Genomic DNA, 15,622 nt, shown 5'->3' with positions numbered 1-15,622 from the left:
TAAGTATACATAAGTTGAAGGATTAAAGAGGACGCATCGATTCTCTGTGACTCTGAGTTTCGCACCTTAGAGCTCGTCAGACAGAACTTGATTGATCTTGGTTACTAAGTTCTGTCTGACGAGCACTTAGGAACGAAACTCAAAGTCACAGAGAATCGATGCGTCCTCTTTAATCCTTCAACCTATGTTCAACTTATGTGGCTCAAGTTCACATATTCTTCCGAACTCTATCCAGTTCCATCCAGTATAATTAACAAATCGAAAGTGGTTCAGCGTTGTCTGTACTCTTATCGACAATGATATTCGTCATCACAGTGGTCAAAATGTTGTGGCCAAAATGACTCACGAGGGGCAGCCAAGTGAGTCCACAACAAATTTTGACCACTGTGATGACGAATATCGTTGTCGATAAGAGTACAGATAACACTGAACCACTTTCGATTTGTTTCTTACCACAATATTCAACGCCAAAGAAAGTTTTTATTTCAGAGCGTGACCAAAATCATGACACAAAGAAAGAGCAAGTGTTGTCTATAACTTTCTTCCAATACGATTGATTTATTTCCCAAAATGAGCGTTCCTGATTGGCTATTACATTACGTGACAAATCGACACGAGCATGACACGAGCAGAGTTGTCTAGCCTCCTATCGACAACAGAAAATTAGCCAATCAGATCGCGAGATTACATGCAATTGTGGTAAAACAGTATTTTCATGTGCATTGCATAAAAAAGTACACCATTTTCTATTTATCACTGTGGATTGTAAATAATTTAAAAATCATTGTTGATGCTACATAATTAGAGCACCCTTGTGTATTGTTTAGTTAAAATAACCATTGTTTTTTTTTGTTGTGTGCAGAGCTCAAGCGACTATTAAAATTCGCTACTGGTGCGGAGGAACACCCCCGTTGTGGTGTTATACTGTTGGAAAGAAGTTGTGATAATGAATTAGTATCTATGCATCTACCTGCTTATATGAGATTATCATCCATCGTCTTTAGAGTATGAGGACTTCAGAAGTGCATTTTCAGCAGCTATTGATGGAATTGCTTTAACTGTGTTAGGAGTTATTTTTCTATGTTCTAAGGGATATTGTATTAATGATGTTGTTACTGTTGGACTGTTGGGCCATTTGAAATGACGATCTCTGAGGTAAAAAACAAGACAAAGTTGATTCAGTAGAATAACACAGATATGAAAGTAGCTCTGGAGTGTTTGATAGGCTTTGGAAGCATATTCAGTGGGATCAGGGTTTACTGATTTCCCTTTTATCTTTTGCCTGTATCATCTGACTCTCCCTCTGTTAAGCATCTTTTGTGTGGCAACTTCACTTGGACTGTGGACACTTTTCTTTCTTTCTACCTTCTTTCTCTCATAATTTGTTTGTTGCCTTGTAAACATTAAATTTCTTCTGTATGCTGTTACTCTTTCTGCTCCTGTTTTTGGAACCTTCTAAGACGATTAACCATGATTGATCTTAGTTACTAACAGTAATACTTTCAGAACATCAAGATTACATCTTAAGTTTAAACTAACTACATGTAGTTGGTCAGCTGTTTCCCTCAACAATGTTTATTGAGCATTCTCTGAAATAGACTTAACTGACCAGGTACGAAACTCTTCATTTGGAATGATTTTAAAGCAAAATAGCAAAATAAAGGCATTTTTATTTTGAAATCTACATATTCAATTCACAGAGTGCAATGTGCATAAAATATAGTGTAATGTCCGCCATATAACATTTTCACCAATAACCGAGGAGACTGGAACTGAGTGATTGATCAGGGCTGGGCACAGTCCAATACCAGTAAACCAAATACATGTATGCAATGAATTTAAAGTGACCAAAATGAAGCAAATACCACAATTATCTTACTACCCTGCTACCAACTGCTGAACCACTTCACGAAGGTAGATGTAAATGTCGACTCCTCGCTACACTGAAGTGGGTCAACAGAAGCAGTTGCCAATTTCACTTGATTGACTTGATTCAATATCAGTACTGTAGCTGGAACTTCAACAAGGTCTACATCAAATCCACTGGGTGGTGGGGTGGGCCGTGGGGATAACACCCGTAGTAAGTTAAGTCAATGGAGTCATCATTTTGTGCAGCAATACTAGAATAATACAAAAGTTGGTCGGGTGACCAGTTGTGTGCTGTGCGCATGGGGTGGTGGTTATAAGCTTCCGAGTATTCCTGAAGTGCTCCGTTTATCCTTGATAGGAAAACGTATAGCAGTGAATAGTACAGGGCACAGACACATCTGAAGACATCTCTCCAGAATCTTTTAATACGTTGATTGAGGCTGGAACGGCCAGCAATGTGACTGCCCCTGTGTTTAATCCTTTCATGACGAACATAAAGAGTTCAACATCGATATTTTCGCCTCCTTTGTCAGACCGTACACGAAATGGCCATCCAAATCTCTCTGTAGCTTCAACGAAGCACTGACCCAAAACTAAACCGGCGTACGAGTTCTTATCGGTCGTTTTTGTCAATTTTGGATTTCGGCCCGCGAGTAGAGCAGTTTGTTTTTCGTTTTGTAACCATTGAGTTGTGAACAATTTAATTTTTTTTTTCAAAGGAAATAGGTTGTCTGCAAAGTTCACAATTTAATGATCAATTTGACTTATAATGCATCGCTGTATCTTGCAAAATAAAAATTAGTATTCGCAATCCACTTCTTGGATACTCTTAAGATTAAGTGATGCATTACGTTGTCCAGATCACAGTCTGACAATTGAGAATAAATTTCCCCCCTTTTACATAATTATTTGGAACTCCTCACATATTCTGTAGAGAGTTCTTCGACTTATAAACAAAGATTGCGCAATTTCCTCCATACTACAACCGACTGAAATTAAAAACTCTACCTGATCAGGATTTATGGGAATGAAAGGTCTTCCCTTACCGCCAGAACGCACGCACTTCCGCATAAGAGCTTCTGACGTGTAATATACGACACAATAACAGAAGTAGCTCCTCCAGACATCCGCTCTCCGTAATTCTTTAGTTGTACACAATTTGTTGTAGACCTATTTTATTGAAGGGTATGAACCGTTCGAAGTTGATCGTGAGTCTTTGTACTTAACGGTGACAATTTTTGCCTAGCAGTTACGATTACAGTTAAACATCAAATATTTCTATTTTTGCATTTCTGATCACAGTTTACCACCAACGATTAGTAAGTAATTCTGCACTAATGATTGTGGTTTAAAACCAACGATTAGTAGTCCTGCATTAACTATTGTAGATTTACACCAGGCATTTGTAATTTTGCACAAATGGCTCTCCATAGCTTCTTATGGTGACCACTCTTTGGACTGACGTTAAATTTATTATATATGCCGGGTGAAGACTTCCAGGTTAAGACCGCGCTTTACCCCTACGGCTCTTGCCGACGATGGGCATGATGACTTTCGGTTACACAATGTCTTTTCTTATCTTTATCAGATGGATAAGGAGATTGAACACTAAGAACATGTCACTAAAAAATACAAAAAAGTGAAAGTTTTGCAAGATACAGGCAAATGAAGCTAAAGTTGCGTGACTGTTGCATGACACGTAACGGGGCAAAACAAAACCCTTGCAGGAGGGCGCTCGGTTGGCTTTTGTTTGCCTAGCGATTGACTAGGACTTTAACCGCTGATAAGGCGGTTGTCGTTTTCCCATTTCACCTCTGGGAGGGAGGTTGAGATCCCGAGGGACCTCTGAGCACCCTCCTTTAACCAGTTGGGCCCAAGGTTGGGATTACCCGAGGGGTACTTTCGACTGGCTCGATTTCTCCCTATACCCTGTAACTCAATATCTGCACGAGTCGTCAAGCAGTGTTCAGAGAGTGGCCAACTCTCACACACCTAGACTCCACCAGAATCATGAGCTACTATGAGTGAGGTGTAATTCTCTTATATATTAAGGTGAGATTTCGGTAGATTAAGCTTGTGGGAGGGCAATTTTGTCCCACTTTGCTGGCTTGTGCTGATAAGCATGCGCATAACCGCTGCTATGTGCGACCGAACACAATGCGGTCGGTCACCCACCCCCTAGGGATATCTGCCCGCATTACTTTTGCACAGCTGATATTCTCCAAAAAATTGATGGAAGCAGTGCATTAGTGTATCCACCATTTTATTTTCTTCGAAGGTATTCCTAGTCTTAGGTTATTCGTGTTAAAGGTTTGTTAGATTCTTTGTGTTATTTTTGCAATAATTAATTGCATTTTTGTTGATTTGCTGGACGCCATTTTAATATTTTATATGTTGTGTAACCAGCGCCGCTCGCACTGACGATCGATCAAAAATTTAGCTGGCTGGTGATTGTGCAGTACCGTCAGTTCACTTTTTGCACGGAGATACGAAATTTCAACGGAAAGTTCTTATAAGTCTTATGTTTAAAAACTCACCTTTTAGCTTGACTTATGTCGAGAAAAATAAAATATATCTCGCATTTTACGAGAAGAGACCGCTTTTGAAAATGAAAAGATATAACTCGACGCGCAATAAAAATCGCATTTAATAAGAAACAAATGTTACTTACCTCAAGGAGAACTTGAAATTATCTTCCCACCTAAATAGAAGGTCGCTTGGTCACGAAAAGAACAAACGCAAGCAGACTAATCGATAAGTCTTTGGAACGTTTCGTTTTTACAACGAAATACTGAATCGTGAAGTATAAGTGTCCGGTAAAGAAGGCAACATTCTGTAAATTTTAATACCTGACATGTTTACAGTTTACTAGTGATATGATTTTTAATTTTCAACCATAAATTTCGCAAAGTGACAAGACATAAATGATTCCATGAAAATGCAGCCAGCTTGTCACAACCCGAGATGATTGGTCTCACTGTTATGGTTGGTTTGTGAATTTTCGTTAGAGTATAAAACTCTGGTATTCTAGGTGGATTGGGTGTTTGTGAGAGCCATTTTTTGGTCATGTCATCAATGTGGTTTTCACGGTGTAGGTCAGTTAACGTTATAGGGTGCAAGACCTTGTTTTGAGTTCCCTTCACCATGGGTTCTGTAAAACGTCTGTAGCTTTGTTCATCGTCAAGGAGGTTTTCTCCCTCTACTTTGTCAGTTTTGTTCATGATGACAGTGGTACTGCCCTTGTCCCCTTTTTTTGTTTTGTTTCAATTCATTTAGTGCCTTTTGTTCGTCCCTTGATAAGTTTTGTTTCAGCTTTGTTATTTGTACTTCCATTAGTTGTCGTTTAACCTCCTCAAGGTAGCTTTCCAGCGCGACTGATTTTTTAACTGGTGGATTCCAATCCGATTTAACGTAGAAAGGGTGAACGTTTCTATTGTGTCCATAGAAAGTGTATTTAAGATGCATTTGTCTTCCAGAAATCTCAAAATTTATCCTGCAATAATTGCCTTTGGATTCTGTTTTTGCGTAGTTTATTCACCAGTATGAATTTTATTAACAGACAGTATCATTTTGATCAAACATGATAATGTAATGGATTTGATGATAAAAATTACGGGCAGAAACATGCATATTAAAGACAACGTTTCGGTGTCCTCATGACACCATCATCAGGTCAAATGTAATATTTTACAGATAACTCGAATGTTTAATGTTCAAGATTAAGTTCAAAGTCCCTAGAGGCTAGGTGAAAAGTTTTGCCTTTATCGAGTCACTTTGGATATTCAGACACGGTTTGTGCTCGCGAATAAGGAACATTTCATACCCAAGACAATCAAATTTGCATGAGCATTTCTTAAGAATGCGAAACATGTCAGATGTTATTGTTCTTGATTGATGTTGACTTTGGCTGTGATTCAATCAAACATTAATATTCGACTTATCTGTAAAATATTATATTTGACCTGATGATGGTGTCATGAGGACACCGAAACGTTGTCTTTAATAAGTATGTTTCTATTATTTTGATATGATAGAAATGTTTTGTTTGCAGATACACAAATTTAAGATATTGATCATTTTGTATAACCCAGCAGTTGAAATTTTCTTTATTATTTAACATATTTATTTATCCTACACAAATGGGCCAATTCAACCCTGGCAATGACAATACTCCATGCAATAAGCCTCTAGGTGGTTTTGGTTTTACGAGACATCTGGTTTGTCTCTTCTATTGGGCAAACCTGCCCAGAGGGAAGGAGCACGAACAGGACTTGAGGTCCTATGCGAGGTGCTCCACCCTACCCTATCCAGACCAGAAAGACTAGACCACAACACCGGGAACTACATGCCCTACTCCTGTTTACGAACCAATCAGTTAGATTAGGATAGAGAGTAGAGTGGCTCTGGGACTAAAGACAAGGGAAATGGGGGAGCCTCGCCTCCTGAGGAATCTCATGATAAATCAGGGTCGTAACATGGTATATTCGGGACCCATTGATCCCTATTTTCTTGCCGTACTTTTGATCCCTGAGCCTCATTTTCCTCAAAATGTTGATCCCTGAGCCCTGATAAATCTGATCCCTGATTCGAGCTCAAAAGCCTTGTGACCCCTGATTCCACCCTTCTGAGCCCTGAGCCCTTTCCTCTGAGCCCTGATCCCAGTCATATTTTGGGCTTTGAGCCCTGAGCCCATATACCATGTTACGACCCTGATAAATCCATAGTAGCCGAAGCCTTAGAATGACTTACTGTAATCACGTCTTCTGTACACGTTCGATGCACCTAGCTAAACTAATAAAAGTGTAAAATAGTTGTTCTTGAAAAAAACCCCTAATAAAAAACGTCAAAAAATTAAAAAATCGCGGAAGTCCAATATATATTTCGATCTACGATCCTTGTCAGTCGTCCGCCATTTAAAAATACGTATACCCTTCATGTAAGAGACATTGGAATGGTCCCCGCTTTCTCAGACATCATGTACGTAATCACGAGACATCTCTTCTCGGTGGAATAGAGAAATATTCAATGGAAGGATGGTAACATCATAATTGCAATGAAACAAGAAAAGGCCGCCAAAGCCTTCTAGAGTGTAACATATCGCAGAAAATTGAATATTACACTCATAATGATGTCACATCCTGTCTTTTTGGTTTCGGCTACATACCGACAGCAAATTTCCTGCCAGAGAAGCTTATCTTAGAGCCTTCAGCTTTAGATAAGAAAGATGAAATGGGATGCCATTATTTTCCTACAGGCTGTTTTTTCCTCATTACATAACATTATTTTCTATTTTTAATGTTCCTTAATTCTTATTTTAAAAAATGCTCTAGGTCAGTCATTTATGTTCTAGGTGCACCCCAGATTTCTGAGAAAATCTTCACAGTTCTGATTCTCTAGAACAGTGGATACAAAGATGGACGTTTTGGAGCAGCATATGCAAGAGCTTAGTGTTGCAACAAAGGAGGGAAACAGACAACGGAGGGGTTTGGCTTGTTTCAGTCTGGGTAAATACTATTATGGCGTAGCAAACTTTAATCAGGCCATTAGAAGTTACACAGAAGCATTAGCCATGTTTAAAGAAATAGGTTTCAGGGCCGGAGAAGGAAAAGCCTATTGCAATCTCGGCATTGCTTATCACAAACTGCGGAATTTCAAGCAAGCCATAGAGCACCACAATCAACATCTTAGTATTGCAAAAGAAGTTGGGGACATAGCTGGAGAAGGAAAAGCCTATTGCTATCTCGGCATTGCTTATCACAGTCTGGGGAATTTCAAGCAAGCCATAGAGCACCACAATCAACATCTTAGTATTGCAAAAGAAGTTGGGGACATAGCTGCAGAAGGAGAAGCCTATTGCTATCTCGGCATTGCTTATCACAGTCTGGGGAATTTCAAGCAAGCCATAGAGCACCACAATCAACATCTTAGTATTGCAAAAGAAGTTGGGGACATAGCTGCAGAAGGAAGAGCCTATTGCAATCTCGGCAATGCTTATCACAGTCTGGGGAATTTCAAGCAAGCCATAGAGTACCACAATCAACATCTTAGTATTGCAAAAGAAGTTGGGAACATAGCTCAAGAAGGAATCGCCTATTCCAATCTCGGCAATTCTTATCACAGTCTGGGGAATTTCAAGCAAGCCATAGAGTACCACAATCAATATCTTAGTATTGCAAAAAAAGTTGGGGACATAGCTGCAAAAGAAAGAGCCTATTGCAATCTCGGCAAAGCTTATCACAGTCTGGGGAATTTCAAGCAAGCCATAGAATACCACAATCAACGTCTTAGTATTGCAAAAGAAGTTGGGGACATAGCTGCAGAAAGAAAACTCTATTGCAATCTCGGCAATGCTTATCACAGTCTGGGGAATTTCAAACAAGCCATAGAGTACCACAATCAAGATCTTAGTATTGCAAAAAAAGTTGGGGACATAGCTGCAGAAGGAAGAGCCTATTGCAATCTCGGCAATGCTTATCACAGTCTGGGGAATTTCAAGCAAGCCATAGAGTACCACAATCAAGATCTTAGTATTGCAAAAGAAGTTGGGGACATAGCTGGAGAAGGAAGAGCCTATTGCAATCTCGGCAATGCTTATCACAGTCTGGGGAATTTCAAACAAGCCATAGAGTACCACAATCAAGATCTTAGTATTGCAAAAAAAGTTGGGGACATAGCTGCAGAAGGAAGAGCCTATTGCAATCTCGGCAAAGCTTATCACATTCTGGGGAATTTCAAGCAAGCCATAGAATACCACAATCAACGTCTTAGTATTGCAAAAGAAGTTGGGGACATAGCTGGAGAAGGAAGCGCCTATGGCAATCTCGGCAATGCTTATCACAGTCTGGGGAATTTCAAGCAAGCCATAGAGTACCACAATCAAGATCTTAGTATTGCAAAAAAAGTTGGGGACATAGCTGCAAAAGGAAGAGCCTATTGCAATCTCGGCAATGCTTATCACAGTCTGGGGAATTTCAAGCAAGCCATAGAGTACCACAATCAAGATCTTAGTATTGCAAAAGAAGTTGGGGACATAGCTGCAGAAGGAAGAGCCTATTGCAATCTCGGCAATGCTTATCACAGTCTGGGGAATTTCAAGCAAGCCATAGAGTACCACAATCAACATCTTAGTATTACAAAAGAAGTTATGGACATAGCTGGAGAAGGAAGCGCCTATGGCAATCTCGGCAATGCTTCTCACAGTCTGGGGAATTTCAAGCAAGCCATAGAGTACCACAATCAACGTCTTAGAATTGCAAAAGAAGTTGGGGACATAGCTGGAGAAGGAAGAGCGTATGGCAATCTCGGCAATGCTTGTCACAGTCTAGGGAATTTCAAGCAAGCCATAGAGTACCACAATCAACATCTTAGTATTGCAAAAGAAGTTATGGACATAGCTGAAGAAGGAAGCGTCTATGGCAATCTTGGCAATGCTTATCACAGTCTGGGGAATTTCAAGCAAGCCATAGAGTACCACAATCAACGTCTTAGTATTGCAAAAGAAGTTGGGGACATAGCTGCAGAAGGAAGAGCGTATGGCAATCTCGGCAATGCTTATGATTGTCTGGGGAATTTCAAGCAAGCCATAGAGTACCACAATCAACATCTTAGTATTGCAAAAGGAAATGAAGACATAGCTGGAGAAGGAAGAGCGTATGGCAATCTCGGCAATGCTTATCACAGTCTGGGGAATTTCAAGCAAGCCATAGAGTACCACAATCAACATCTTAGTATTGTAAAAGAAGTTTTGGACATAGCTGGAGAAGGAAGCGCCTATGGCAATCTCGGCAAAGCTTATCACAGTCTGGGGAATTTCAAGCAAGCCATAGAGTACCACATTCAAGATCTTAGTATTGCAAAAGAAGTTGGGGACATAGCTGCAGAAGGAAGAGCGTATTGCAATCTCGGCAATGCTTATCACAGTCTGGGGAATTTCAAGCAAGCCATAGAGTACCACAATCAACATCTTAGTATTGCAAAAGAAGTTATGGACATAGCTGGAGAAGGAAGCGCCTATGGCAATCTCGGCAATGCTTATCACAGTCTGGGGAATTTCAAGCAAGCCATAGAGTACCACAATCAAGATCTTAGTTTTGCAAAAGAAGTTGGGGACATAGCTGGAGAAGGAAGAACGTATGGGAATCTCGGCAATGCTTATCACAGTCTGGGGAATTTCAAGCAAGCCATAGAGTACCACAATCAACATCTTAGTATTGCAAAAGAAGTTATGGACATAGCTGGAGAAGGAAGTGCCTATGGCAATCTCGGCAATGCTTATCACAGTCTGGGGAATTTCAAGCAAGCCATAGAGTACCACAATCAACGTCTTAGTATTGCAAAAGAAGTTGGGGACATAGCTGGAGAAGGAAGAGCGTACGGCAGTCTCGGCAATGCTTATGACAGTCTGGGGAATTTCAAGCAAGCCATAGAGTACCACAATCAACATCTTAGTATTGTAAAAGAAGTTGGAGACATAGCTGGAGAAGGAAGAGCGTATGGCAATCTCGGCAATGCTTATCACAGTCTGGGGAATTTCAAGCAAGCCATAGAGTACCACAATCAACGTCTTAGTATTGCAAAAGAAGTTGGGGACATAGCTGCAGAAGGAAGAGGATCTGGCAGTCTCGGCAATGCTTATGACAGTCTGGGGAATTTCAAGCAAGCCATAGAGTACCATAATCAACATCTTAGTAATGCAAAAGAAGTTGGAGACATAGCTGGAGAAGGAAGAGCGTATGGCAATCTCGGCAATGCTTCTCACAGTCTGGGGAATTTCAAGCAAGCCATAGAGTACCACAATCAACATCTTAGTATTGCAAAAGAAGTTGGGGACATAGCTGGAGAAGGAAGCGCCTATGGCAATCTCGGCAAAGCTTATCACAGTCTGGGGAATTTCAAGCAAGCCATAGAATACCACATTCAACGTCTTAGTATTGCAAAAAACGTTGGGGACATAGCTGGAGAAGGAAAAGCCTATGGCAATCTCGGCAATGCTTATGACAGACTGGGGAATTTCAAGCAAGCCATACAGTACCACAATCAAGATCTTAGTATTGCAAAAGAAGTTGGGGACATAGCTGGAGAAGGAAGAGCCTATGGCAATCTCGGCAATGCTTATCACAGTCTGGGGAATTTCAAGCAAGCCATAGAGTACCACAATCAACATCTTAGTATTGCAAAAGAAGTTGGGGACATAGCTGGAGAAGGAAAAGCCTATTGCAATCTCGGCAATGCTTATGGCAGTCTGGGGAATTTCAGGCAAGCCATAGAGTACCACAATCAACATCTTAGTATTGCAAAAGAAGTTGGGGACATAGCTGGAGAAGGAAGAGCGTATGGCAATCTTGGCAATGCTTATCACAGTCTGGGGAATTTCAAGCAAGCCATAGAGTACCACGATCAACATCTTAGTATTGCAAAAGAAGTTGGGGACCCCATAGGGCAGGCAATGGCGTATCATCAGCTCGGTCTTGTTCATGAAATTTTAGACTCCTTGAGCAAAGCTCTTAATTGCTATCGTCAAAGCGTAAATATTTATGATGAAACAAGGCATCTTCTTCAGTCAGAAGATACATGGAAAATAAGCTTTCGTGACACAAAGTGGTCTGCATACAATGCTCTGTGGACAGCTCTCTTGAAGAGTGGTGAGGTAGATGAAGCTCTGTATGCTGCTGAGCAAGGACGAGCCCAGGCTTTGGGAGACATTTTAAAGATGCAATATGGTGTTGATGAGAAACCGTCTTCAGCACTTACGATGAAGTTAAGTTTTGAAATGAACGATTTACCTTCACAAACTGTTTTTACAGCACTTGATGGGAACTCGATCAGCTTCTGGTTGCTAAGAGAAGATATCGGGATTAATTTTAGACAAAAAGAAATCGAAAATGGAAGTGCCAAATCACTGATGGAAAGTACTTTTAAAGAGATTGGTGTGGGAACTGTTGTACAATGTGAGAATCGTTCCCTTTACAGACAACGCAACGACTTCTCGTGCAGTAGGGAAGCTGATGAGGAAACCGCTCACTCCTTGAGCTTCTCTGTGAACTGTTTACAGCCGTTGTATGATGTCTTAGTCAGCCCTATCGCAGACTTGCTCCAAGAAGATGAGTTAGTCTTTGTTCCTGATGGACCATTTTGCTTGGCTCCTTTTACTGCATTGAGTGACTCTGTCAGGATCCGTGCAATTCCCTCGCTGACCGCTTTAAAAGTGATCGCAAGTGCACCTGACGACTTCCAAAGTAAGAATGAAGCGCTGCTTGTTGGCGATCCATGCCTGAAGGAAGTCACTTGGGGCAAGGGGGAACCCATGTATGAACAGCTACCATGCGCGAAAAAAGAGGTGGATATGATTGGAAATCTTCTTCAGACCATGCCTCTTACAGGTCAAAGTGCAACCAAAGCTGAGGTGTTGAAAAGAATGAAGTCAGCTGCTTTAATCCACATTGCTGCACATGGAGATGACCAATTTGGAGAAATTGCTTTGGCCCCAAATCCCGAACGCACATCACAGATCCCCGAAGAGGAAGATTACATGTTAACGTTGAGTGATGTTCACGCACTTCATCTTCAGGCAAGACTTGTTGTGCTGAGTTGTTGTCATAGTGGCCAGGGAGAGGTGAAATCAGAGGGTATTGTGGGAATAGCCAGGGCTTTCCTGTGTGCTGGTGCCCGCTCTGTTCTGGTGTCACTCTGGGCAATCGACGACAAGGCAACCATGATGTTCATGAAAAGTTTCTACGAACAGTTAGCAGATAGAAAAAGTGCAAGTAGAGCTCTTCACCATGCTATGAAATCTCTTCGGGAGACTTATTCTGCCATAGAAAACTGGGCGCCATTTGTGCTAATTGGCGATGATGTCACCTTTGAATTTGGGCAACACAAAGACGAAAAGAATGGTAAGTGCTATTTGAATATAACTTTAATGACTGAATTGCTGTACTTTGTAAATGTTTTTAATCAGCAAGTTGTCGAAAGGAGCTGGTACGTTCTTCAAATAGAAATGGTTTTAAAATCGGTTGCCAGTGTAGTTATTTTTACTCGAACTGCTTTGGCTAATACCTGATCGCTGAATTCCAGTTACGTACGAGAAGTGAAGTGATGTTAGCTATTGAGGTCTTACAGTCTACACGTCGAATTCACACTGAATAGGAATTGTTGCTGTTAACCAAGAAGCACAATTGGTTTAATGAATTAAGATAATTGAGATATTATTTACTTCCCAATCAGAACGAAATTCCGCATTACCATTGAACCCACTATTGTTTCTTTTTTTCAGAAACGTGAGAAAAACACTTGGACTCTGATGCGTCGATATGTCATTTTTCTTTCTTCCTTTCTTCGATTGTATGAGTAATACTGTCCAAGTCCTTGCATTTGTGCCTTGTTTTGTAAGGGTCTGTACCAGGATTAGTTGATTACTTGATAGAAATAAGGGATTGGCAAAACGGTTTGCTTCCATAACTGAGGATCTAGCCGTGGTGTTATTTTTTAAATTCTTCAAAATTACTCCAAGCTTTCGCTGTATATTTCTCGGGTGTTCATTTTACGTGAAGCTGGTGACAAGTAAACCTCTTTAATTTGGTATACCAACGTTCATTTAAAATCAAGTGACAGTCTCGGGAATTTGTATTTTCTTTAAGGTTGGCCAAAGCTAAATAATCAAATGAATTGATTTGGGAGGCAAATGTCTATAAGCGAGACAACGAGCATCCCTGCCACTTTTCATATGCAACTGCAAACGTTTTCCTTAGGCAAACGTCTAGATTTCTTTTCGTGATTTAAGATAATGCTTAGGCCTAAGGTTAGCATTTTTGTAAACGTTTTGGTTGTTTCAGCTATGGTGCCCCCTACCCCTCACCCCCTACATCCCAGCCCCGGAATAGTCATGCCAAAGGTGAGTGCTCTCACCACTATAACAGCTTTTGTACTACAACATAATGGTATTGATAAAGGAAACAAGACAGTCATTCAACCTGTAAGGAAGTTTATTATATTATAATCCTACACGTAATTACTGGACTGTATAGAATTTCAGTCAGTCATCTCCACTCACTGGTTAGTCTCTTTTACAATTAAGCTTCCAGTCTAAATGTTAGAATTCAAAAGGTTGCCTCCACTTTGGTGGGTAATGAAACCTAATATCAAATGAAATCAACTTCAAAGCTGTAAACCTTGAATACCACATTAGAAGAATTAAAGGTTGTCAAATATTTTAAACTATTGAAATGCTTATTGTATTATGCAGTATATTTGCGCGCGGAGCACCATTGTTAAGAAAATATGGTAACCCGTCGATGCGAGAAATCTTGGTTTTATAGCCATGACGTCATCGACCGTCCGTACGTACCTACGTCCGTCCACCCCTCCATGTATACCAATGTGACCAGTACCATGCTAGTTCACAGCATACATCTTTGAAGAGCTAGCTACTTGCCAGAGGATGGTCAAGGAGGATCAAGTTGACGGTTTCAAACTGCGCTAAATAACTGAAAGAATTCTTCTTGTATACATAGTTTAGTCCATGATACATTTGCCCCTCCTTGACCATCCTCTGGCAAGTAGTTAGCTCTTGTTTGTCTTGGCAGAAGGCTTCAATTGGGACACTAATGTTTGGAATTTCTTACTTGAATGGAGGAAAAAAAAAACACTATTATCAAGACATAGATATTTTGAAGATTTTGTTGCTGCCATTCACTTTGTGGTAAACTTAAAAAACTAAACTAGTGAGCAGCACTCTGCGAACTGTATCTCTAAAACTTGTTTATTCTCCGACGCGTTTCGCCTAACTAACGCAGACTTCTTCAGAGAGTTTTACAATAATACATTAAACGCCTGTATTTAAACTTGATATGACTTAAATACAGACGTTTAACGTATTGTAAAACTCCCTGTAGAAGTCTACGTTAGCTGGACGAAACGCGTCAGAGAATAAAAAAGATCATGAGCAACAACGACACATAACAATGATATCGGTGGTTGAAAGAGCATAAATGATGGTGCTGCTGCATTGTGGCGGTACTCTGCCCATCGACGACGTGGAATCACTGAATTTGAGGTTATGATGACAACATGAGCATGTAGCAGAGCGAATCCTTCACTTTCTATTTTCACTCTCACCAAAACTGTAGGACGTGAACGAGATGGAATAATCGCGAATGACTTATGGTAGAGCAAAGTTATAGTTTGAGGTGATGCTTTGGTCGACGTCGTGGTCATAGATCTTAAGGTTTCTAGTTTGAAAAACGGCAACGATGACGCCACAAAACAATTTCATTGGCTAAAAGAGGGTCAATAATCGTGCTGCACGTGCGACACGCATATTAGCACACATTTTTGAGGAAAGGAAAGGAAAGAAGCTCTATTGAAGTGTCTAGTCGTTCTACCACTGGAGCACTAAAGCCGGTTACATACGAGCTAGTTTTCATTGACAAGTTCTGACTTGGCAAATTTTATTTGCTGGTGTGTAAAGAACATTTTTTTCTTGACAAGTTAGCATGCTAGCTTTTGAACAAGTGCACTTGGAGCAAGGGTGGCACAGTTGGTTAGTGCGCAGCCTTGGTGCAAGAGGTTCCGAGCTCGATCCCCGGATCTCACATCCTTGTTTCGACTTCTTGCCTTTCAGTGTAGCCCAAGTAGCTTTAAATACCCGTAAAACTGAGCACTGATGGATAGAGAGGGGTAAAATGAGTGCACCGTCGGCTTCCTGGGAAAGAACTTCCGACGTTAAATAAGGTGTACCTTTACGTTTACCCTTTAC

At 40.6% G+C, this 15,622-nt stretch overlaps 1 protein-coding gene across 11 annotated transcripts in view; it reads left to right on the top strand.

The window, feature by feature from the left end:
• LOC137979278 (tetratricopeptide repeat protein 28-like) overlaps nt 1–14,105 on the top strand; it is a 60,476-nt gene extending 46,371 nt beyond the window's left edge. For 7 of the 11 annotated variants that reach the window (XM_068826506.1, XM_068826502.1, XM_068826505.1 and 4 more), the window contains 2 exons: nt 7,220–12,761; nt 13,142–14,105. In XM_068826506.1, coding sequence (XP_068682607.1) covers nt 7,283–12,761; nt 13,142–13,149 — 5,487 coding nt within the window. In that variant the 5' untranslated portion in view covers nt 7,220–7,282 and the 3' untranslated portion in view covers nt 13,150–14,105. Of the gene's footprint in view, nt 1–862; nt 3,149–7,219; nt 12,762–13,141 lie in introns of those variants that run through there. The other 4 variants (XR_011118289.1, XR_011118291.1, XR_011118290.1 and 1 more) reach the window with 1 other exon arrangement.
• The last annotated feature ends 1,517 nt before the right edge of the window (nt 14,106–15,622 follow it).

The sequence above is a fragment of the Montipora foliosa genome, chromosome 12, assembly GCF_036669935.1.
Source record: "Montipora foliosa isolate CH-2021 chromosome 12, ASM3666993v2, whole genome shotgun sequence".
Lineage (NCBI taxonomy): Eukaryota > Metazoa > Cnidaria > Anthozoa > Scleractinia > Acroporidae > Montipora > Montipora foliosa.
Note: the sequence above shows the minus strand (reverse complement) of the source record. Positions and strands in the feature narration are given on the sequence as shown.